At 43.3% G+C, this 25,505-nt stretch overlaps 1 protein-coding gene across 1 annotated transcript in view; it reads left to right on the forward strand.

Annotated features, from left to right (window-relative positions):
• The window catches only part of LOC138958183 (glutamine synthetase-like), a 37,298-nt gene extending 11,938 nt beyond the window's left edge, over positions 1-25,360 (forward strand). The window contains exons 2-7 of the mRNA XM_070329269.1: positions 491-681; positions 3,622-3,783; positions 4,762-4,908; positions 8,423-8,550; positions 11,393-11,592; positions 21,664-25,360. Of these exons, the coding sequence (XP_070185370.1) occupies positions 516-681; positions 3,622-3,783; positions 4,762-4,908; positions 8,423-8,550; positions 11,393-11,592; positions 21,664-21,952 (1,092 nt within the window). The 5' untranslated portion in view covers positions 491-515 and the 3' untranslated portion in view covers positions 21,953-25,360. The remainder of the gene's footprint in view (positions 1-490; positions 682-3,621; positions 3,784-4,761; positions 4,909-8,422; positions 8,551-11,392; positions 11,593-21,663) is intronic.
• The last annotated feature ends 145 nt before the right edge of the window (positions 25,361-25,505 follow it).

Below are 25,505 nucleotides of genomic sequence, written 5' to 3' on the forward strand. Positions count from 1 at the left end.
GGATAAGCTGCAGTGCGTCGTCGGTCCTGCTGAAGTTACATAGGTGAGCGGAGCCCCTTACGGAATACGCACTCTTGCAGAACAGGAGCACGTGAGACGTTATTTGCCAGGGGAAAAGCAAGGGCATTCACTCTTTCACAACCCATACACAACTGACGGTAGTTATTTGCGGAAATCATATATTGCGGTCTAGTTCCTGTACCAAAACATTCACAAAGTTACAAAAAGAGCAAACAATTATACTGTACTCGCGTGTTTAACGACGCGGACACGAATAACACAGCACAGCACAACGTTTCGACAACTAAGGTCTTCCTCAGGCACGAGGGTCTGCCTGAGGAAGCCTCTAGTGATTGGAATGTCGTGCTGTGTTATTCGTTTCGTCCTCGTTAAACACGTGTGTACAGTTTGGTCTTAATGTCCCTCGCTCTCACGCGCAGTCACCATTGTTCTGCTTTCACAAGATACGTTTTCGTGTGTGTTTTTTCAGGTGAGAATCTCGTCAAGCAGTCACCATGACGCACGCCACCATCCCGGGCGACAAGCAGCTGATGGAGAAGTACATGGGGCTGCAACAGCCGAACGACGGCATCATGTGCGAGTACATCTGGATCGACGGCACTGGGGAAGGCATTCGCAGCAAGTGCCGGACCCTCAACGAGGAGCCCCAGAAACCCACCGGTAGGAGTCAATCTCCTTCTGCTTCAGTGTTCCATGATGCTTGCCTCTATAATGACCCCAGAAACCCACCGGTAGGAGTCAATCTCCTTCTGCTTCAGTGTTCCATGATGCTTGCCTCTATAATGACCCCAGAAACCCACCGGTAGGAGTCAATCTCCTTCTTCTGCTTCAGCGTTCCATGATACTTGCCTCTATAATGACCCCAGAAACCCACCGGTAGGAGTCAATCTCCTTCTTCTGCTTCAGCATTCCCTGATGGTTGCCTCTCCAATGACACATTTATCTTGAGCTACCTCTCTTAGGCCAAAAAAAAATATGTCTGTTTACGGTAATCCGACCGACCCTAGTTTTTAGGCCCGACCCTAATCTTTTTTTTTGGATCGTCTGAAAAAAAAAAAAAAAAAAAAAAAAAAAAAAAAAAAACCCGCATCTAAAATAGAGCTGTTTGCGCTCAAACAGCAGACGACAGAAGGGAGGTAAGCTCAAAGTACTGTTAGGAGTAAAGGGTCGTCACTCGTGTTACTTCCTTTCAAAATGTATGCACGCAGTGGTGTTCGCCACCCGCTAGCTGTAAAGCTTGATAAATGTTGTCATGAAAAGGATGGGGTGAAAATTATCAGTACCTATCCAGCGAGTTTTAGTATCATTAACGTTTTTCAACAGGCAAAAACAGGGATTGATGAGAAGAAATGAACTGTGAAACATCATAGAGAGGGGAGAAAAAAAAAGAAGAAAAAAAATTGAAAAAAAACAACAAAAAACCCGACCTAACGACCCTATTTTTTCACCCTATGTTACCGTAAACAGACCTATTTTTTTGTGGCCTTATTAGATTTTAAATTAGGTTTTAGAAAGGAAGGAGTCTTGCATTGGGAGTAAATTTACAGAAGTTATAATTATGAACAGAGAATCTGAGAAAATCAGGTCTTAAAAAGGAGGGTGTCTTAAAAAAGTTATAAGCAGAACATTTGAGAAAACAGGGTCTTATACATGTATACAGGGAGTCTTAAAATGCATACTCAGTTTGCTGTAGACTAACGAGCAATGTTTCCTTGCGTGTAAACATGGTTTTCCAGTGGCAGAGCTGGGTTAACCTGACATTTGTAGTACTTTACCATATTGTTTATGTGGAAATGCCTGAAAGGAAACAGTTCACAGGTCAAATCCAAAAACAAAGAGACTGCTAACGTTCCAAAATTCAGAATAGAAAAGTGAGAATGGTAAGTTGTTGGAACTTTGACTCTGTTTGATTTCCGACTGGCCCACATGGAATTTGACTCTGTGTGTGTGTTTTCCGACTGCCCCATATGGAACTTTGGCTCTGTGTATACATGTGTGTGTTTTCAGACTGCCCCATATGGAATTTAAGTGTGTGTATGTGTGTGTGTGTGTGTGTGTGTGTGTGTGTGTGTGTGTGTGTGTGTGTGTGTGTGTTTTCAGACTGGCACACATGGAATTTGACTCTGTGTGTGTGTGTTTTCAGACTGCCCCTTATGTAACTTTTGCTCTGTGTGTGTGTTTTCAGACTGCCCCAAATGGAACTTTGGCTCTGTGTGTGTGTTTTCAGACTGCCCCATATGAAAACTTTGGCTGTGTGTGTGTGTGTGTGTGATTTCAGACTGGCCCATATGGAATTTGACCCTGTGTGTGTGTGTTTTCCGACTGCCCCATATGGGACATTGGCTGTGTGTATGTGTGTGTTTTCAGACTGCTCCATATGGAATTTGACTGTGTGTGTGTTTTTCTGACTGTCCCATATGGAACTTTGGCTCTGTGTGTGTACGTGTGTGTTTGTGTTTTCAGACGGTCCCATATATGGAATTTGACTCTGTGTGTGTGTGTGTGTGTGTGTGTGTGTGTGTGTGTGTGTGTGTGTGTGTGTGTGTGTTTTCAGACTGGCCCATATGGAATTTGACTGTGTGTGTGTGTGTGTTTTTTCAGACTGGCCCACATGGAATTTGACTGTGTGTGTGTGTGTTTTCAGACTGCCCCATATGGTACTTTGGCTCTGTGTGTGTGTGTTTTATAGGCTGTCCCATATGGAATTTGACTCTGACGGTGTGTGTGTGTGTGTGTGTGTGTGTGTGTGTGTGTGTGTGTGTGTGTGTGTGTGTGTGTGTTTTCAGACTGGCCCATATGGAATTTGACTGTGTGTGTGTGTGTGTGTTTTTTCAGACTGGCCCACATGGAATTTGACTGTGTGTGTGTGTGTTTTCAGACTGCCCCATATGGTACTTTGGCTCTGTGTGTGTGTGTGTGTGTTTTATAGGCTGTCCCATATGGAATTTGACTCTGACGGTGTGTGTGTGTGTGTGTGTGTGTGTGTGTGTGTGTGTGTGTTTTCAGACTGCCCCATATGGAATTTGACTCTGTGTGTGTGTGTGTGTGTTTTCAGACTGCCCCATATGGAATTTGACTGTGTGTGTGTGTGTTTTCAGACTGGCCCATATGGAATTTGACTGTGTGTGTGTGTGTGTGTGTGTGTGTTTTCAGACTGGCCCACATGGAATTTGACTGTGTGTGTGTGTGTGTTTTCAGACTGCCTCATATGGAACATTTGACTCTGTGTGTGTGTGTGTTTTCAGACTGCCTCATATGGAACTTTGGCTCTTTGTGTGTGTGTTTTCAGACTGCCCCATATGACAACTTTGGCTGTGTTTGTGTGTGTTTTCAAACTGCCCCATATGAAAACTTTGGCTGTGTGTGTGTGTGTGTGTGTGTGTGTGTGTGTGTGTGTGTGTGATTTCAGACTGGCCCTTATGGAATTTGACTCTGTGTGTGTGTTTTCCGACTGCCCCATGTGGAACTTTGGCTCTGTGTATGTGTGTGTTTTCAGACTGCTCCATATGGAATTTGACTCTGTGTGTGTGTGTGTGTGTGTGTGTGTTTTCAGACTGGCCCATATGGAATGTGACTGTGTGTGTGTGTGTGTGTTTTCAGACTTCCCCATATGGAACTTTGACGGGTCCAGCACTTACCAGGCAGAGGGTTCCAACTCGGACATGTACCTGTATCCCTGCGCCATCTTCAAGGACCCGTTCCGTGGCGGCAAGAACAAGCTTGTGCTGTGTGAGGTGTTCAAGTACAACAAGACACCCGCAGGTGAGCAATTCCTACACCCACCACCTCCCACAGCACCCACAATGGCCTGGTAGCTCAGTTTGTATAGCACTGGACTTGTGATCCCAGGGTCACAGGTTCGAATCCAGGCCGGGATTGACACGTGTCAGCTTTATGTGCAGACTCAGACGGTATCCATGTTCCACCCCGTGTCCCCACTGTGGCATGTAAAAGACCTCGGTCATCCTGACATAAGTGCAGGTGGCTGATTAAACCTAAACACGCATACACCTGGGTAGCGCGACTCTGTTGCTGCTAGATTTCCACTGGGAGGAAGTGACCCGAATGTCCCAGCGGCGGAACAATAATTAATGTAATGAACATGAACAAATTAAAAATCACCACTAGAAAACTCGCATGGCTTGCTGTGTCGTACCAGATTTACACTCCTTGTTTTTTCAAGTATTGATAAGCTCGCTATTGCTCGCAGTTCAATATTTAAAAAAAGTAACTCGTGTAAAATAATCTGGTACGACACAGCAAGCCATGAAGTATTCTCTATTTGGTTATCAGATCTATGAGGTGTGAGCCAAGCGCTCTATCGGACTGGTTAAAATAACAATTTTATTCAACTTTAACCAATCAGACAGTGCTTTTTCACCACCAATTTGTAATTGGGTACTGCACACCACTCAATGGCGTATTTTTCCTGATTGTCTATTTCCCCAGCTTTGATCGTTGCAGAGACCAACAGACGCAAGTCGTGTAACGAGGTGTCCTGATTGTCTATTTCCCCAGCTTTGATCGTTGCAGAGACCAACAGACGCATGTCGTGTAACGAGGTGTCCTGATTGTCTATTTCCCCAGCTTTGATCGTTGCAGAGACCAACAGACGCATGTCGTGTAACGAGGTGTCCTGATTGTCTATTTCCCCAGCTTTGATTGTTGCAGAGACCAACAGACGCATGTCGTGTAACGAGGTGTCCTGATTGTCTATTTCCCCATCTTTGATCGTTGCAGAGACCAACAGACGCAAGCCGTGTAACGAAGTAATGGAGAGAGCCAAGGCGTCCATCCCCTGGTTCGGCATCGAGCAGGAGTATTCACTGCTGGACTACGATGGTCATCCCTTGGGCTGGCCCAAGAACGGCTTCCCCGGACCCCAAGGTCAGACATTCTTCACACATAAAATATTGTACTCTCATCGACACGGTGGGTGAGACGCCGGCCTCACATGCGGATGGTCGTGTGTTCAAATCCCGGCCTGGACATGTTGGTGGTCATTTTTATGGTTGTTTTAGGCATGGTAATTGTCCGCGAAATCGCGGATTTCCGCGAAAAGGAAATTACGTTTCAGCGAAAATAAAAAATTGTCTGCGGCAAAAAAAAAGGTAAATTAAATTATATGTATACTATTGTCTCTCTATCCATTATTTGCTTACACGAGAACTATCAAAATATTGGTCTAAAATGCTAAAATTCGTTTTCCTGGTCCCCCCAACGGGGCTCTGCCTTTGTATCCCGCCGGGGCCTACAGGCGGCCCCTGGACCTCGGCCTATTTTCAAAGGTTTTTTTCTTCTATTTTGGAATTCTCATGCATGGGAAACACTGACGTTCGTGTAAACAATTTACACGAACGTCAGTGTTTCAAATGAAAAGAGGTATGGTGAGAGTTGGTCATGTACAGTGGAACCCCTTTGTAAGGCTTCAAAAGTCCATGAACATCAGGACTATAAAGGTACGATTTTAAAGTGGGGGTAAATTTACAGAGTTCCTTTTTATCACATTTAGTCAAGTTTTGATTAAATGTTTTAACATAGACGGGGAATCGAGACGAGGGTCGTGTTGTTTGTGTGTACGTAAGTATGTGTGTGTGTGTGTGTGTGTGTGTGTGTGTGTGTGTGTGTGTGTGTGTGTGTGTGTGTGTGTGTGTGTGTGTGTGTGTATGTGTGTGTGTGTGTGTGTGTGTGTGTGTGTGTGTGTTGATTGATTTCGAGGAAACCATACTGGGCAGTTTGTTAAATGCCCAGTCATAATTATAACTTTCCAGTTATCCGAGTAATTTGCATATTGGTGACATCATATATTACTTGGAGTGCAAGATAAGCATATCATGTAGCATCTCGTTTGAAAGATCTTGGCTCAGAAAACTCAGAAATATATATATTTCATATTTGTCGACAGAAGTTCACGGAAAATGCGAATAAAATAGCCTAGGTGTGCACTAGCGCACACAAACACATTCATATGTAGTCTACCGGTAAGGCGTCCGCCCCGTGATCGTGAGGTCGTGGGTTCGAACCCCGGCCGGGTCATACCTAAGACTTTAAAATTGGCAATCTAGTGGCTGCTCCGCCTGGCGTCTGGCATTATGGGGTTAGTGCTAGGACTGGTTGGTGCGGTGTCAGAATAATGTGACTGGGTGAGACATGAAGCCTGTACATGTGCTGCGACTTCTGTCTTGTGTGTGGCGCACTTTATATGTCAAAGCAGCACCGCCCTGATATGGCCCTTCGTGGTCGGCTTGGCGTTAAGCAAACAAAGCAAAAAAAGTCTACCGGTATTGTAAAAAAAATAAGAGACTGTAAGCGTTGTTGCTTACTGAACCCTACTGCTGTGACCGTTGTTGCTTACAGGACCCTACTACTCTGAACGTTGTTGCTTACAGGACCTTACTACTGTGACCGTTGTTGCTTACAGGACCTTACTACTGTGACCGTTGTTGCTTACAGAACCCTACTACTGTGACCGTTGTTGCTTACAGGACCTTACTACTGTGACCGTTGTTGCTTACAGGACCTTACTACTGTGATCGTTGTTGCTTACAGGACCTTACTACTGTGACCGTTGTTGCTTACAGGACCTTACTACTGTGACCGTTGTTGCTTACAGAACCCTACTACTGTGACCGTTGTTGCTTACAGGACCTTACTACTGTGACCGTTGTTGCTTACAGAACCCTACTACTGTGACCGTTGTTGCTTACAGGACCTTACTACTGTGACCGTTGTTGCTTACAGGACCTTACTACTGTGATCGTTGTTGCTTACAGGACCTTACTACTGTGATCGTTGTTGCTTACAGGACCCTATTACTGTGATCGTTGTTGCTTACAGAACCCTATTACTGTGACCGTTGTTGCTTACAGGACCTTACTACTGTGATCGTTGTTGCTTACAGAACCCTATTACTGTGACCGTTGTTGCTTACAGGACCTTACTACTGTGACCGTTGTTGCTTACAGGACCTACTGTGACCGTTGTTGCTTACAGGACCTTACTACTGTGACCGTTGTTGCTTACAGGACCTTACTACTGTGATCGTTGTTGCTTACAGGACCTTACTACTGTGATCGTTGTTGCTTACAGGACCTTACTACTGTGACCGTTGTTGCTTACAGGACCTTACTACTGTGACCGTTGTTGCTTACAGGACCTTACTACTGTGATCGTTGTTGCTTACAGGACCATACTACTTTGACCGTTGTTGCTTACAGAACCCTATTACTGTGACCGTTGTTGCTTACAGGACCTTACTACTGTGATCGTTGTTGCTTACAGGACCTTACTACTTTGACCGTTGTTGCTTACAGAACCCTATTACTGTGACCGTTGTTGCTTACAGGACCTTACTACTGTGATCGTTGTTGCTTACAGGACCTTACTACTGTGACCGTTGTTGCTTACAGGACCTTACTACTGTGACCGTTGTTGCTTACAGAACCCTACTACTGTGACCGTTGTTACTTACAGGACCTTACTACTGTGACCGTTGTTGCTTACAGAACCCTACTACTGTGACCGTTGTTGCTTACAGGACCTTACTACTGTGACCGTTGTTGCTTACAGAACCCTACTACTGTGACCGTTGTTGCTTACAGGACCTTACTACTGTGACCGTTGTTGCTTACAGGACCTTACTACTGTGATCGTTGTTGCTTACAGGACCCTATTACTGTGATCGTTGTTGCTTACAGAACCCTATTACTGTGACCGTTGTTGCTTACAGGACCTTACTACTGTGATCGTTGTTGCTTACAGGACCTTACTACTGTGACCGTTGTTGCTTACAGGACCTTACTACTGTGACCGTTGTTGCTTACAGAACCCTACTACTGTGACCGTTGTTGCTTACAGGACCTTACTACTGTGACCGTTGTTGCTTACAGAACCCTACTACTGTGACCGTTGTTGCTTACAGGACCTTACTACTGTGACCGTTGTTGCTTACAGAACCCTACTACTGTGACCGTTGTTGCTTACAGGACCTTACTACTGTGACCGTTGTTGCTTACAGAACCCTACTACTGTGACCGTTGTTGCTTACAGAACCCTACTACTGTGACCGTTGTTGCTTACAGAACCCTACTACTGTGACCGTTGTTGCTTACAGGACCTTACTACTGTGACCGTTGTTGCTTACAGAACCCTACTACTGTGACCGTTGTTGCTTACAGGACCTTACTACTGTGACCGTTGTTGCTTACAGAACCCTACTACTGTGACCGTTGTTGCTTACAGGACCTTACTACTGTGACCGTTGTTGCTTACAGAACCCTATTACTGTGATCGTTGTTGCTTACAGGACCCTATTACTGTGACCGTTGTTGCTTACAGGACCTTACTACTGTGACCGTTGTTGCTTACAGGACCTTACTACTGTGAACGTTGTTGCTTACAGGACCCTACCACTGTGGCGTTGGAGCGAACAGGGTGTACGGGCGAGACGTTCAGGAGGCTCACTACCGCGCATGTCTCTACGCGGGCGTCAAGATCGCCGGGTGTAACGCGGAGACAATGCCTGCTCAGGTTAGACATCTCTGTGTGTCGCTGTGCGTCGTGCTGTCGTCGTACTGTGTGCTCATGTTTGCCGATAACATTTAGAACGTTGCATTTCATTTCATTTTTTTTTTTGCTTTTTGGTCGCTTCCTCCCAGTGGAAAGCTTGCAGCAACAAGAGTTGCGCCTGCTCTTAGGCAGAATGACAGAGGTCTTTTACGCACTACGTGACACGTAAGCCCCCGGGCGTCTGGACCTCTAATTGCAATCGCGAACTTGTGACGAGAGGCGGTTTCTCTTTGAATATGTTAAAAGACTGATCATTCCTATCCTTCCCCCCGCATGGTTGAACAAAAAAGCAGTGGAGCAACAGCTGTGACTAATTGGGCGGTAGACGACAGAGGCGATGAAGCAAAGGTGTTCCATTGTTTGCAACCGGAACTCCTGATTCGCTTCATCAAAACAGGGAGACAACCAACATAAAGTTGGCCAAAAAATTATTGCAACAAATTTCAAACCCAAATTAAAGCCTTAATTCCTGTGTTATTTATTTAAAACTGTATATGCCAAAGAAGGCCGTTCACTTAACCTTCAGGATCACCTTTTGGATTAAATAATTCTTTTACAGGGATCACGTGACCGCCGCTGAAGTAAGTGTACCCTCAAAATCGACCAGACAAAAACGGAAGAGCCGAATGAAAAATCGACCAAAAATCACAATAGGCAAAACGTTGCAACTTTCACACGAGCAGAAAGTCAATTATCTACCCTGAACAGATTGTTTTGTTTTGCTACCTTGCGTATTTCGCGTGCTATGCTATTCCAACTGATGCAGGTGTCGATCGCAAGAGCGGTCAAAAACGGAACGTTTTACGTCAATTTTTATGGGTATCATGTCAAAAAGCGCTACATTTTAGCAATGACTTGGTGGATTGCTTTGAAACTTTCAGAATATTTTACCAACATACCAGAGATACTTCGTGCGAAAGTTTGGATCGTTACGGTTATTTATCCAGATGTGACGCAATGTTTCGGAAAATGTTGTTAAACTTGTCATAGGATTGTTTACTTGTATCCAAAAAATTCATGACTTTGCATATCTACAGATAAATGATTGATACAGATTCTGTCTAAGTTTCATTTGCGTGTAGCTGCTGGCGTTAATTTGCTAGTCATGCAAACACATGAGGAAAAAATGGAACGTGCACGCTGTTTCGCGCTTACAGCTGTTACCGCTGCGTGCCTCTTAAAACATGCTACGGTCACGCTTGGCTGGGCATCGCTGTGGCACCAGAATCATCGCTTAAATATGTAGCGTGTTTACTGGTCCAGCAAATTTGCGTCAGTGCTTACACGTACATAAAACTTTAGCAGTGTGTGTATCAATCATTTTTCTAAAGACATGCAAAGTCATAAATTTTTTGGACCCAAGGGAACAATCCTACGACGAGATTAAAAACTTCTTTCGAAAAATTGCATAACATTTTAACAAAAACCTGTAACATTCCATCATTTCGCTCGAAGTATCTCTAGTATGTTGGTAACATATTCGGAAAGTTTCAAAGCAATCCACCAAGTCATTGCTAAAGTGCAGACTTTTTTGTCATGATACCCCTAAAAAATGACGCAAAAAGTCCCGTTTTTGACCGCTCTTGCGATCGACACCTGCATCAGTAGGAATAGCATAGCACGCGAAATACGCAAGGTAGCAAAACAAAACAATTTGTTCAGGGTAGATAATTGGTTTGACTTTCTTCTCGTATGTGAAAGTTGCAACGTTTTGCCTATTGTGATTTTTGGTCGATTTTTCATTCGGCTCTTCCGTTTTTGTCTGGTCGATTTTCAGGGTGCCCTTACTTGAGCGGCGGTCACGTGATCCCTGTAAAAGAAATATTTAATCCAAAAGGTGATCCTGAAGGTTAAGTGAACGGCCTTCTCTGGCATATACAGTGTTAATAAAATGACACGGGAATTAGTGCTTTAATTTGGGTTTGAAATTTGTTGCAATAATTTGTTGGCCAAGTTTATATACCTGCCTGAAGAATAAGGATGAAGATAAGAGTGTTTCTGTGTGTGTGTGTGTGTGTGCGTGTGTGTGTGTGTGTGTGTGTGTGTGTGTGTGTGTGTGTGTGTGTGTGTGTGTGTGTGCGCGTGTGTGTGTGTTTGTGACTGACACACTGTGCCGCGGGAGGTTTGCGTGTGTGACGTGCGACATACGTTCCAGTGTTTTTGACATGTAAGGTGTTTGCCAAATGGCGACACTGTCCATAAAGACCACCTGTCTAAAGAGACCACTTTTGCTCAGTCCCTTGTGTGGTCTCTAGAGACAGGTTCGACTGTATTTGCTTTTGAAATCACGAACTGATAAAGAATTTTAATCGTAGTACTGATGAACCTAGTTTCGCTAACTATTATCATATTTTGAGATTTAACATGACATATTTATATATTTTTAGATTCAGAATTCGATAAAGAATACGATGCAATTGTTTTTAAATCTGTTTGCGAAAATGTGATGTTAATGGCAACTTTAATGAGCAAAGTCATTAATTAATTTGTAAGCCTCCAAACAGAAATGCAATACCAAAGTCCGGCCTTCGTCGAACATTTCTTGACCAAAATGTCAACAAAATTGGTTGGAAAATGAGAGTGTGACAGTGCCGGCTCGGCAACGTTCACTAAAAGCCGGATGTGACGTCATCAAGGACATTTACCAAAAAAATGGACAAAAAGTGTCTGGGGATATCAGACTCAGGAACTCTAATGTTAAGTTTCATGAATATCGATCTGGGATCTTCCTCCTGCACATTAATTAAGATTGAGTAAATGTTTTGATATGCCTTGACGTGCGTTGTTTTCCTCTTGTGGACAGTGGGAGTTCCAAGTTGGGCCGTGCGAGGGGATCACGATGGGCGACCACCTGTGGATCGCTCGCTACATCCTGCACAGAGTGGCCGAGGACTTCGGCATCGTGGTGACCCTTGACCCCAAGCCCATGGAGGGCGACTGGAACGGTGCCGGCGCTCACTGCAACTACAGCACAGAGGCCATGAGGAAGGATGGCGGTGTCAAGTCAGTGACACTTCTTTCTGTGTGTGTGTGTGTGTGTGTGTGTGTGTGTGTGTGTGTGTGTGTGTGTGTGTGTGTGTGTGTGTGTTTGTGTGTGTGTGTGCCGGCGCTCACTGCAACTACAGCACAGAGCTCATGAGGAACGATGGCGGTGTCAAGTCAGTCACACTTCGTTCTGTGTGTGTGTGTGTGTGTGTGTGTGCGCGTGTGTGAGAGAGGGATTGTGAGTATGCTTATTTAGGTAAAATCTGATAAAATTCAGGTCTTAAAGTTAAAAGGTATGTAAATTGATAGACAGTCTGAAAAACAGGGGTCTCAAAGGGGGGGGGGGGGGGAGGTCTCTTACATGGGGGATTCCACTCTAACCTCAGAACATGTACAAGTTCGCTGAAGAGGTTGCATCGTAATGTCTTATTATTAATAGTATTTGTTTTTTTAGAATAAAAAAACAAGAAAGGTAGGTTGTTGGTACGTTTGTTATTGACAAAACAATACCTTGTTTTGTCAATAACAAACGTTCCAACAACCTATCTTTCTTGTTTTCTATTCTGAATTTTGGAACGTTGGCAGTCTCTTTGATTTTGGTTTTGTTGTTTAAGATATTAAAACATGTATTTAATGTTCATGCAGAGGGGGTCTTGTCGTATTGTGGGTGATCTGATTGGTACTGTCAGGACTAAATGTCATCTTCGTGCAAGTTGCTTGTAGGTATTGTCTCGTCGGATAAAAGGAAGTCTTATTCAATGTGTTATAGTGTCAATAAAGGGAGATAGAGAAGCTGTCCAGGGTTCAGTGTGTTATTAGTGTGATGGTGTTACAGAGAGATAGAGAAGCTGTCCAAGGCTCAGTGTGTTATAAGTGATATGGTGTTACAGGGAGATAGAGAAGCTTTCCAAGGCTCAGTGTGTTATAAGTGTGATGGTGTTACAGCGAGATAGAGAAGCTGTCCAAGGCTCAGTGTGTTATAAGTGTGATGGTGTTACAGGGAGATAGAGAAGCTGTCCAAGGTTCAGTATGTTATAAGTGTGATGGTGTTACAACGAGATAGAGAAGCTGTCCAAGGTTCAGTATGTTATAAGTGTGATGGTGTTACAGGGAGATAGAGAAGCTGTCCAAGGTTCAGTGTGTTATAAGTGTGATGGTGTTACAGGGAGATAGAGAAGCTGTCCAAGGCTCAGTGTGTTATAAGTATGATGGTGTTACAGCGAGATAGAGAAGCTGTCCAAGGTTCAGTATGTTATAAGTGTGATGGTGTTACAGGGAGATAGAGAAGCTGTCCAAGGTTCAGTGTGTTATAAGTGTGATGGTGTTACAGGGAGATAGAGAAGCTGTCCAAGGTTCAGTATGTTATAAGTGTGATGGTGTTACAGGGAGATAGAGAAGCTGTCTAAGGTTCAGTATGTTATAAGTGTGATGGTGTTACAGGGAGATAGAAAAGCTGTCCAAGGCTCAGTGTGTTATAAGTGTGATGGTGTTACAGCGAGATAGAGAAGTGTTCCAAGGCTCAGTGTGTTATAAGTGTGATGGTGTTACAGGGAGATAGAGAAACTGTCCAAGGCTCAGTGTGTTATAAGTGTAATGGTGTTACAGGGAGATAGAGAAGCTTTCCAAGGCTCAGTGTGTTATAAGTGTGGTGTTACAAGGAGACATAGAAGCTGTCCAAGGCTCAGTGAGTTATAAGTGTGATGGTGTTACAGCGAGATAGAGAAGCTGTCCAAAGTTCAGTATGTTATAAGTGTGATGGTGTTACAGGGAGATAGAGAAGCTGTCCAAGGTTCAGTGTGTTATAAGTGTGATGGTGTTACAGGGAGATAGAGAAGCTGTCCAAGGCTCAGTGTGTTATAAGTGTGATGGTGTTACAGGGAGATAGAGAAGGCCATAGAGAAGCTGTCCAAGGCTCAGTGTGTTATAAGTGTGATGGTGTTACAGAGAGATAGAGAAGGCCATAGAGAAGCTGTCCAAGGCTCAGTGTGTTATAAGTGTGATGGTGTTACAGGGAGATAAAGAAGGCCATAGAGAAGCTGTCCAAGGTTCAGTGTGTTATAAGTGTGATTGTGTTACAGGGAGATAGAGAAGGCGAAGGCGAAGGCGAAGGCGAATTTTTATTGCATCAAACACAATGTGTATGTACAAGGGGGAGAAATAGTTAGCATGTGAACACAGTGGACTTGACCGTCCGGAAGCAAGGCAACTTAAAATCAACACCTAGCACAAGAAGTAAAAACAGAGAAGAAAAAAAATACAGTAAGATGAAGACAAGGATTTTGGGTTGTACGATCATACCGGTCTATTTCACAATTGATTTTCTCTTTGTCTAAACGCGTAGAACACATAATTTGACAATGCAATCAGTCGTAATTTGTTGTCAGTCTGTAAAATACACAACGATGAGTTGGAGAACTGGTCAAGGTCAAAACAAGCACCAATGTACTTTTGACGGATTGCATTGTAAGCTGGGCATTTAAACAGGAAGTGGTTTTCATTTTCTTCAGTTGATTTACAAAATGTACAATTTCTGGATTCAGCGCACTCGGGATTATAGCGCAGTTTATTTACCTTCAATGGTGTAATGCCCAGTCTGAACTTTGTGAACATTTTGCGTATGTACTGGTTTTCAATGACACCCAGATACTTTTCTTTTTCAAGTTCTCCTTTAAACATCCTGTATACATCAAATCTCACACTTGTATCAAGTTTACAGTGCCAGTTTTGCTCAAAGCAGTCTTGCAGACGTTGCTGTAATGTTCTAATAAACGCACATTCCCTACCTACAGACCCGTTCAACCACACATCTCCAAATCCATTCATGCAAAGGAGGCATTTAACTTGTGAGACCCAATTCTGTTTTCCCCTTTCAACTGCGTTTTTTAACATGATGTATGACATCTTTGCATATCTCGAATCCGGCATACAGTTAAGTCTCAACCAGTACTTTACGCTTCGGATATTTGCTAGGATTGACAAAGTGCATCTTCCAAGTTCCCCATACACCATCTGGTTTGGACTGTTTGACGAGATCCCGAGTAATCTTTTACAGGCATACATGTGAACCTTTTCAATCTGTGAACAGTCAAAACATCCCCATAGTTCTGAGCCATAGAGCAAGATGGGAGCAATTTGCGCATCAAATAATTTGAAAAATATGTCCATGTCGTGGCATCCTATATTCCATAAGACTTTAAAAATCTCAATGACACCTTGTTTGGCTCTGGTGATTGCGTCATTGAAAGAGAGATTCAAACGGGCTTGGGTTGTGAATGTCAGACCGAGATACTTGTAAGAGCTAGCACTTGATACTTGCGCGTTTCCGTAGAACCATTTCTCACTTTTGGCTAAATGACCACCGTTTCGAAAAACAACGACATTGGTTTTATTCATGTTTAGCCTTAACCCAAGACGCTTTGAAACGTTATGTAAGATGTTCAGTTGATTTTGCAAACCCACTATGGACGATGATAGCAGTGCAATGTCGTCAGCGAACATCAAAAGAAACAGTTCGATCTCGCCGGGAAGCATTTGAATTCCGTGTCTGCCCTTACATATTATTTCCGAGGCAAGTTCGTTTATAAGAAACGAAAAAAGCGTTGGGCTCGCTAGACAGCCCTGCTTCAGGCCTTGTAGGCATTCAAAATAATCAGTATTGCCAGAGTTACATCGGACGCAAGAGAGAACAGATGAGTACATTGACCTAAGCATGTTAAACATTCTTCCTTTTACACCAATCTTTAATAAAACATTCCACAAAACATCCCTTTTAACGGTGTCAAACGCCTTTTGAAAGTCCACAAAAGCAACATATAACTTCTTTTTTAGTTGAAGCTGCTTGGTAACTGCTGCATAAAGGGTGAACATGTGGTCAATTGTGGAGTAATTTTTTCTAAAACCCGCCTGTGACTCAGAGAGAATGTTGTTTTCCTCAGCCCACGCTGTCAAACGGGCATTCATAATACTGGTATACAACTTGCTCACACAACTTAACAAAGAGACGCCTCTATAATTGTCAGGGTTCTCATCATCACCTTTCTTAAATATTGGTTGAATGATAGCCTTTGCCCAATCTGAAGGGTAGTCACCAGTCCTAAAAAGGTCGTTAAACAACGTCAAAAGATAGGGGACGATTGTGTCACCTGTGGTTTTTAAGAGATCATTTAAAACGCCATCTGGTCCCGCTGCTTTCCCTTTTTTTAAGCCACTTAAAGCAGTCCTCACTTCTTCTTCGGTAATATCACTGTTGAGACTGTCGCAGTCAAGTTCGTTTTCTTCTTCAGTGTCAGTATGGTCATGTTCTTGAACATGCCTTCTATCATCATCCTCGTTAAGTACTTTCTTAAAATGATCATACCATGCCTGATTGTCAATAGTTCCTGCGGGTTTACGTTTCCTCCTGAATTTCTTTATCTCCTTCCAAAATGCATGAGAGTCAGAAATATTCAACAGCAGGCTATTCACTCTATTTTGTTTATGACTGTCTTTTTTCTGTTTGAGCACTTTGGAGTATGACTTTCTCTCCGTTAGGTATAACATCTTTAACCTGTCTTTCTCTTGTCCTGTCTTTTCCTTTTTGTACATCCGAAATGCCTTGCGTGTTTGTCTTTTTAATTTTCGGCATTCAGAATCGAACCACTTGTTGTTTTCGGAGATTAAAGGTGAGTCATTTTTAAACACCCTTTCCATTGGTTTAGCAGCGTCTTTCAAAGCACACGTAAACAACTCCACTGACCCCTCTGCGTCCTCTTTGATCACAGCTGTAGCAGCGGCCAGTTTGTTTACAAAGCTTTCAGACTGGATCAAAGTTTTGACCTCTTGCTCTTTTTCTCTGTCCCATATGAGTCTTTTTGTAGGTGGCTGTGTTGCTTCACTGATGGGAGGACGGACATGGGCACAATCGACGCTAAACGTAAACCAGAGGGGCATATGCGATGACTCAACTCTCTCATCTACGGCTAGACGTTTAGAACGTGACGATAATTCATCAGAGACAACAAAGTAGTCAATGACGCTATTTCCATGTACAGAAACATATGTAAAGTGTTCTGATAAATCAGGAGTGCAGTTACCGTTTAAAATATGCATACTAAAAGATGTACAAAGGGAAAGTAGCTCCCAACCAAATTGGTTAGCCACCTTGTCCTCTGATGACCTGGTGCAAACGTAGGGATCACATCGCTTATCGGCGCTATCCATTTCATCGACAGGGCACACGTTAGATTGATACTGGCCTGTTCTTGCGTTTAAGTCTCCACAAAGAATGACCTGCAAATCTCCATGTTTTTCAAACATGTCAAGGAGACAACACTCTAACTCATCGATATGGCATTTAGTCTGTTTCGTGTTATAATATGGCGACGTGGTTGGAGGGACATAGGCTGCCATGAAAATAATGTCTCCCTCTGTATTAAGCAATGTTTTGGAAAGTTTTAAGCATAAGATATGATCATATTCAGTCTCAACATGACAGACTAACTTACTTATATCTTTCTTTACGAGAACAACGACGCCCCCTGACCTCCTACCATGACTCGTTAGCTTCCTAGCCGATTTCTGGAAGATTTGAAAATCACTAAAGTGCCGTGATAGGTCGAATGCTTTATCCAAAAATGTCTCTACAAGACAGACAATATCGAACTTCAGGATATAGCCCAGAAAATCAGGATCAGGTAGCTTAGACAGGGAGATAGAGAAGGCCATAGAGAAGCTGTCCAAGGTTCAGTGTGTTATAAGTGTGATGGTGTTACAGGGAGATAGAGAAGGCCATAGAGAAGCTGTCCAAGGTTCAGTGTGTTATAAGTGTGATGGTGTTACAGGGAGATAGAGAAGGCCATAGAGAAGCTGTCCAAGGTTCAGTGTGTTATAAGTGTGATGGTGTTACAGGGAGATAAAGAAGGCCATAGAGAAGCTGTCCAAGGCTCAGTGTGTTATAAGTGTGATGGTGTTACAGGGAGATAGAGAAGGCCATAGAGAAGCTGTCCAAGGTTCAGTGTGTTATAAGTGTGATGGTGTTACAGGGAGATAGAGAAGGCCATAGAGAAGCTGTCCAAGGCTCAGTGTGTTATAAGTGTGATGGTGTTACAGGGAGATAGAGAAGGCCATAGAGACGCTGTCCAAGGCTCAGTGTGTTATAAGTGTGATGGTGTTACAGGGAGATAGAGAAGGCCATAGAGAAGCTGTCCAAGGCTCAGTGTGTTATAAGTGTGATGGTGTTACAGGGAGATAGAGAAGGCCATAGAGAAGCTGTCCAAGGTTCAGTGTGTTATAAGTGTGATGGTGTTACAGGGAGATAGAGAAGGCCATAGAGAAGCTGTCCAAGGTTCAGTGTGTTATAAGTGTGATGGTGTTACAGGGAGATAGAGAAGGCCATAGAGAAGCTGTCCAAGGTTCAGTGTGTTATAAGTGTGATGGTGTTACAGGGAGATAGAGAAGGCCATAGAGAAGCTGTCCAAGGTTCAGTGTGTTATAAGTGTGATGGTGTTACAGGGAGATAGAGAAGGCCATAGAGAAGCTGTCCAAGGTTCAGTGTGTTATAAGTGTGATGGTGTTACAGGGAGATAGAGAAGGCCATAGAGAAGCTGTCCAAGGTTCAGTGTGTTATAAGTGTGATGGTGTTACAGGGAGATAGAGAAGGCCATAGAGAAGCTGTCCAAGGGTCAGTGTGTTATAAGTGTGATGGTGTTACAGGGAGATAGAGAAGGCCATAGAGACGCTGTCCAAGGCTCAGTGTGTTATAAGTGTGATGGTGTTACAGGGAGATAGAGAAGCTGTCCAAGGCTCAGTGTGTTATAAGTGTGATGGTGTTACAGGGAGATAGAGAAGGCCATAGAGAAGCTGTCCAAGGTTCAGTGTGTTATAAGTGTGATGGTGTTACAGGGAGATAGAGAAGGCCATAGAGAAGCTGTCCAAGGTTCAGTGTGTTATAAGTGTGATGGTGTTACAGGGAGATAGAGAAGGCCATAGAGACGCTGTCCAAGGCTCAGTGTGTTATAAGTGTGATGGTGTTACATGTACAGGGAGATAGAGAAGGCCATAGAGAAGCTGTCCAAGGCTCAGTGTGTTATAAGTGTGATGGTGTTACAGGGAGATAGAGAAGGCCATAGAGAAGCTGTCCAAGGCTCAGTGTGTTATAAGTGTGATGGTGTTACAGGGAGATAGAGAAGGCCATAGAGACGCTGTCCAAGGCTCAGTGTGTTATAAGTGTGATGGTGTTACAGGGAGATAGAGAAGGCCATTGAGAAGCTGTCCAAGGCTCAATGTGTTATAAGTGTGATGGTGTTACAGGGAGATAGAGAAGGCCATAGAGAAGCTGTCCAAGGCTCAGTGTGTTATAAGTGTGATGGTGTTACAGGGAGATAGAGAAGGCCATAGAGAAGCTGTCCAAGGCTCAGTGTGTTATAAGTGTGATGGTGTTACAGGGAGATAGAGAAGGCCATAGAGAAGCTGTCCAAGGTTCAGTGTGTTATAAGTGTGATGGTGTTACAGGGAGATAGAGAAGGCCATAGAGAAGCTGTCCAAGGTTCAGTGTGTTATAAGTGTGATGGTGTTACAGGGAGATAGAGAAGGCCATAGAGAAGCTGTCCAAGGCTCAGTGTGTTATAAGTGTGATGGTGTTACAGAGAGATAGAGAAGGCCATAGAGAAGCTGTCCAAGGCTCAGTGTGTTATAAGTGTGATGGTGTTACAGAGAGATAGAGAAGGCCATAGAGAAGCTGTCCAAGGCTCAGTGTGTTATAAGTGTGATGGTGTTACAGGGAGATAAAGAAGGCCATAGAGAAGCTGTCCAAGGTTCAGTGTGTTATAAGTGTGATTGTGTTACAGGGAGATAGAGAAGGCCATAGCGAAGCTGTCCAAGGTTCAGTGTGTTATAAGTGTGATGGTGTTACAGGGAGATAGAGAAGGCCATAGAGAAGCTGTCCAAGGTTCAGTGTGTTATAAGTGTGATGGTGTTACAGGGAGACAGAGAAGGCCATAGAGAAGCTGTCCAAGGTTCAGTGTGTTATAAGTGTGATGGTGTTACAGGGAGACAGAGAAGGCCATAGAGAAGCTGTCCAAGGCTCAGTGTGTTATAAGTGTGATGGTGTTACAGGGAGATAGAGAAGGCCATAGAGAAGCTGTCCAAGGTTCAGTGTGTTATAAGTGTGATGGTGTTACAGGGAGATAGAGAAGGCCATAGAGAAGCTGTCCAAGGCTCAGTGTGTTATAAGTGTGATTGTGTTACAGGGAGACAGAGAAGGCCATAGAGAAGCTGTCCAAGGCTCAGTGTGTTATAAATGTGATGGTGTTACAGGGAGATAAAGAAGGCCATAGAGAAGCTGTCCAAGGTTCAGTGTGTTATAAGTGTGATTGTGTTACAGGGAGATAGAGAAGGCCATAGAGAAGCTGTCCAAGGTTCAGTGTGTTATAAGTGTGATGGTGTTACAGGGAGATAGAGAAGGCCATAGAGAAGCTGTCCAAGGTTCAGTGTGTTATAAGTGTGATGGTGTTACAGGGAGATAGAGAAGGTCATAGAGAAGCTGTCCAAGGTTCAGTGTGTTATAAGTGTGATGGTGTTACAGGGAGATAGAGAAGGCCACAGAGAAGCTGTCCAAGGTTCAGTGTGTTATAAGTGTGATGGTGTTACAGGGAGATAGAGAAGGCCACAGAGAAGCTGTCCAAGGTTCAGTGTGTTATAAGTGTGATGGTGTTACAGGGAGATAGAGAAGGCCATAGAGAAGCTGTCCAAGGCTCAGTGTGTTATAAGTGTGATGGTGTTACAGGGAGATAGAGAAGGCCATAGAGAAGCTGTCCAAGGCTCAGTGTGTTATAAGTGTGATGGTGTTACAGGGAGATAGAGAAGCTGTCCAAGGCTCAGTGTGTTGTAAGTGTGATGGTGTTACAGGGAGATAGAGAAGCTGTCCAAGGCTCAGTGTGTTATAAGTGTGATGGTGTTACAGGGAGATAAAGAAGGCCATAGAGAAGCTGTCCAAGGTTCAGTGTGTTATAAGTGTGATGGTGTTACAGGGAGATAGAGAAGGCCATAGAGAAGCTGTCCAAGGCTCAGTGTGTTATAAGTGTGATGGTGTTACAGGGAGATAGAGAAGGCCATAGAGAAGCTGTCCAAGGCTCAGTGTGTTATAAGTGTGATGGTGTTACAGGGAGATAGAGAAGGCCATAGAGAAGCTGTCCAAGGCTCAGTGTGTTATAAGTGTGATGGTGTTACAGGGAGATAGAGAAGGCCATAGAGAAGCTGTGCAACGTTCAGTGTGTTATAAGTGTGATGGTGTTACAGAGAGATAGAGAAGGCCATAGAGAAGCTGTCCAAGGCTCAGTGTGTTATAAGTGTGATGGTGTTACAGGGAGATAGAGAAGGCCATAGAGAAGCTGTCCAAGGCTCAGTGTGTTATAAGTGTGATGGTGTTACAGGGAGATAAAGAAGGCCATAGAGAAGCTGTCCAAGGTTCAGTGTGTTATAAGTGTGATTGTGTTACAGGGAGATAGAGAAGGCCATAGAGAAGCTGTCCAAGGTTCAGTGTGTTATAAGTGTGATGGTGTTACAGGGAGATAGAGAAGGCCATAGAGAAGCTGTCCAAGGTTCAGTGTGTTATAAGTGTGATGGTGTTACAGGGAGACAGAGAAGGCCATAGAGAAGCTGTCCAAGGTTCAGTGTGTTATAAGTGTGATGGTGTTACAGGGAGACAGAGAAGGCCATAGAGAAGCTGTCCAAGGCTCAGTGTGTTATAAGTGTGATGGTGTTACAGGGAGATAGAGAAGGCCATAGAGAAGCTGTCCAAGGTTCAGTGTGTTATAAGTGTGATGGTGTTACAGGGAGATAGAGAAGTCCATAGAGAAGCTGTGCAAGGTTCAGTGTGTTATAAGTGTGATGGTGTTACAGGGAGATAGAGAAGGCCATAGAGAAGCTGTCCAAGGCTCAGTGTGTTATAAGTGTGATGGTGTTACATGTACAGGGAGATAGAGAAGGCCATAGAGAAGCTGTCCAAGGCTCAGTGTGTTATAAGTGTGATGGTGTTACATGTACAGGGAGATAGAGAAGGCCATAGAGAAGCTGTCCAAGGCTCAGTGTGTTATAAGTGTGATGGTGTTACAGGGAGATAGAGAAGGCCATAGAGAAGCTGTCCAAGCACCACGTGCGACACATCAAGGCGTACGACCCGAATAAAGGCAAGGACAACGAGCGTCGTCTCACCGGTCACCACGAGACTTCCTCCATCCACGACTTCTCCGCCGGAGTAGCCAACCGCGGCTCCAGTATTCGCATCCCCCGCCAGGTGGCCGAGGATGGCAAGGGATACCTGGAGGACCGCAGACCTTCGTCCAACTGCGACCCGTACTCCGTCACTGAAGTTCTCGTCAGAACCACCGTCTTAGACGAGTAGAAACGGGCTGTAACGGGGATGAATAAAATTATAGACTGGTAAGACCTTTGTTGGTTGAGTACCATAAGTGATGCTCTTCGCTTGTAATTTTTAAAGAGGTAGCCTCTCTTCTGTTTTTTTTCTCTCCCCTTCTTTTAATTTTTTTTATACGTTGACGTGATGGGAATTTTTTAATAATAGTGTGTCCCTTAATAGTGTGTCCCACTTTACTGATTTTGCTGTACGTGCTGCTGAAGATGGCCTTGAGACTGCAGCTAATTGATGCTTCCTTAGCACCACTTGTGCCGCATAGCATTTATCTGATTAGTTTACATAGATTGCAATAGAAAGCATGTGACAGAAGCGTTTATGTTAATTGATTTTTATTTTTTAATCAGAACGCATGTTAGTCTTATGACAAGCCTTGCCAGGTAAAGTAAACACCGTAAACACCGTAATGTTGTGATTAATGGAGCAATTTGATTATTGTACAGAAGTCTTTGATAGCTTGGATAGAGAAGTAAATATATTTCAAAATGTTAATAATTCAAACTGTAGCTATGATACTGCAATGCAGTTTTATAGAGTAGTTCCAGTTTATATAAGTCATTACTTGACTCGAGCTTTTTGTCTGTGTGAGCTATGCTGAACTGTGCAGTGGCAATTTCAGTGAAACTGTGGCAACAGAATTCACTTGTTTAAACTTTGTCCCCCACCTCCCCTCCCCTGTCTCTTTAGATTAATATGTCAATTGAATTGACTATGAGTGCATGATTGCTAAGAATGTCGTGGATCTCTTTAGTTAAATTTGGAACTGTTAGTGAAAGAGATGTTTTGTGTTTTAAATCGCCTGACACTGTGAGGCAATTTTCCTTGTTGTTATTATGAGTTATTTCTAATATGCTGACTGTTAGCAAATAATAACGGACATGTCGAGAAAAAAGATATCAAGCATGAGCCTTTTAGGCGAATGCTGATATCGTTTGTGAGACATGTCTGTTATCATTTGCTAACAGTCAGCATATTAGAAACTAGATGATTACCCGCTTCGCCGGGTACCGGCTTCGCTGGGAAGAAGTAGAGCCGAATACCAGGCTGCGCCTGGGACCCGGCTGTACGCCGGCTTCGCCGGCGCACGAAGGAAAGGAGATAAACGCGCAAAACACTGGAGACCTTCTAAAAATAGTAACGAGCAGTGACCTTCTAAAAATAGTAACGTAGTAACCGGAATGTGGATTGACGCCACACGGAGGAAGGGAGATAATCGCGGCTGAAAACACTGGAGACGATAAGGAAGAGTTACTGGTAGTGGATCCCGACAACAACAAAACAAAAAACAAAAAAAATCGGTTCGGTGCGCGCTGAGAGCACGTGTTGAAATATCTCATCGATGAGGTTGTGTCCGGGGTGTAGCTGAATACGGTGTCCAAATTTGAAAAAGATCCACCGAGAACTTTGGCCGTGCATCGCGAACAGACAGACAGACAGACAGACAGACACTAGTCGTATATATATATAGATAACGGTTTTATTACCTTTTTATTCGACCACAAGAAATTTCGAAGCGACCCCGCGAATTAGACAGAACAGCCGCAATGGGAACTGGAGCGCTTCTACCTGATTATATGCCTGTCAGTCACAGAATTCTCGTGACCTGAGTTAGCCAATCAGAGTAACACACCTTACGTGATGAATATTCACAGGTCAAATGCGTTTGACACACAACAAACCATGTTGAACGCTTTTTCTTGTTGAACAGAGAGCGACAGATTTAGAACCGACTCCAGACGGATGGGAAATGACGTAAAGATACATTTGACGTAAAGCGAGTGACCCAATTTCACTTGATTTTTCCGAACTTTGATAATTTAGATTTCAAGTGAGCGGGTCGGCATTACACACTCAGAGGATGGGTGCCTCTCTGTTCCGTAAAGCACCCACCCGATATCTTTATTTATTTTATTTACGAGGATTTATATCGCGCACGTATCTCACCACACAAGGCGCATGTTACCGCATTTGAAGTGTCATTCTTTAGAATAAATTACACTGATATTGCTGATTTAAATTTTTACTTTGTCTTGTTCATTTTTAGCTTGATAAACAAAAAGGGTCCCTGCCTAAACGTTATAACATTTAGAGGGTCACCTAGAATCCGTCCTGATTGGTCAAAAAGCCATATGGGGCACTCAATTGGTAATAAAAGGACATTCACTTCTTTCAGTCTTGAGTTTTTGACTATGTCTGTGGATCGTTTGATAAAAAAAATCTTCAAAACCTAGTGCTACAGTTCTGTCATTTTGTTTTGCATGACGGTGAGTTTTCAACTTTAGCTGGTATTCAGTTGCTTACTTAATTTTGTCCAGTCCAATAAACAATGAGGTGTATTTCCCCTGTCATACCGTCTCCATTGTACTTCTGCAACCTGACACATAGGTGAAAACAAGCGGTTGTGTGTGATTCATTTTGCTGAACAGATCTGCTTTAATAATGATAATAACAATGCATAATGTTTATATAGCGCATGTATCCAGGGTTTAACCCTGCTTAACCCTGCTGAAAGCTGGCGGGAGAATGTATAGGCCCCCCAAAAAATAGGTCTGTTTACGGTAACCCGACCGACCCTATTTTTTTCGCGCGACCCTAGACTTTTTTTTGGCATTTGGGAAAAAAAAAAAATCTTTGCGTAAAAATATGGTTTTTTTGAGAAAAAAAAAAAAAAAATCCCGACCTACCGACCCTATTTTTTTTTGGCCTATGTTACCGTAAACAGACCTTTTTTTTTTTGGCCATATGCTACTCGTACTGACAAGCGCGGAGTGAATTCATGCTTATCATATAAGCATTCTGGATATATAATATGAGGATAAAACAACATTTACTTAAAAACGGGCATTTCTTCCTAAAAGCATTTACTAAACGGTGCTGTGTATGTTTGTAGAACAGATCTGCTTTGCCTGAAAGCTGTTGGGAGAATTCATGCTGCTCGTACTGACAGGCGCGGAAAGAATTCATGCTTATCATATATTATAAGCATTCTGGATATATAAGAGGGGGATAAAACAACAATTACTTGAAAACGGGATTATTTTTTTTTGTAAAAGCATTTACTAAACCGTGCAGTGCATGTTAAAAAACAGATCTGATTTTGCCTGAACGGCTGGCGGAATGAATTCATGCTTATCATATAAGCATTCTGGATATATAAGATGAGGATAAAACAACATTTACTTGAAAACGGGCAATTTTGTTATAAAAGCATTTACTAAACCGTGCTGTGCATGTTTGCAATGTCCATGGCAGGTGCTGCCTTTTATTTTTAAATGTGTATACATATGTTGACATTCTGTTATTCATTCTTAAGAAAATGTATTGTTATTCCCTGTCATGTAATCTGTTTCAAAGAAAGAATAAATATATACAAATATATCTTGAATTCTTTAATTGTCATACGGTAAAAAAAACTTAAGAGGGAAAACTTCCAGGAAATGCTGGTGGCTCTGTTGTGAGAACAGCAGATAGATTTGGCTGGCTTCCACTAAGAAAGGACTGAAACGAATACGGCACGCTTGTT

The sequence above is a fragment of the Littorina saxatilis genome, linkage group LG2, assembly GCF_037325665.1.
Source record: "Littorina saxatilis isolate snail1 linkage group LG2, US_GU_Lsax_2.0, whole genome shotgun sequence".
NCBI lineage: Eukaryota > Metazoa > Mollusca > Gastropoda > Littorinimorpha > Littorinidae > Littorina > Littorina saxatilis.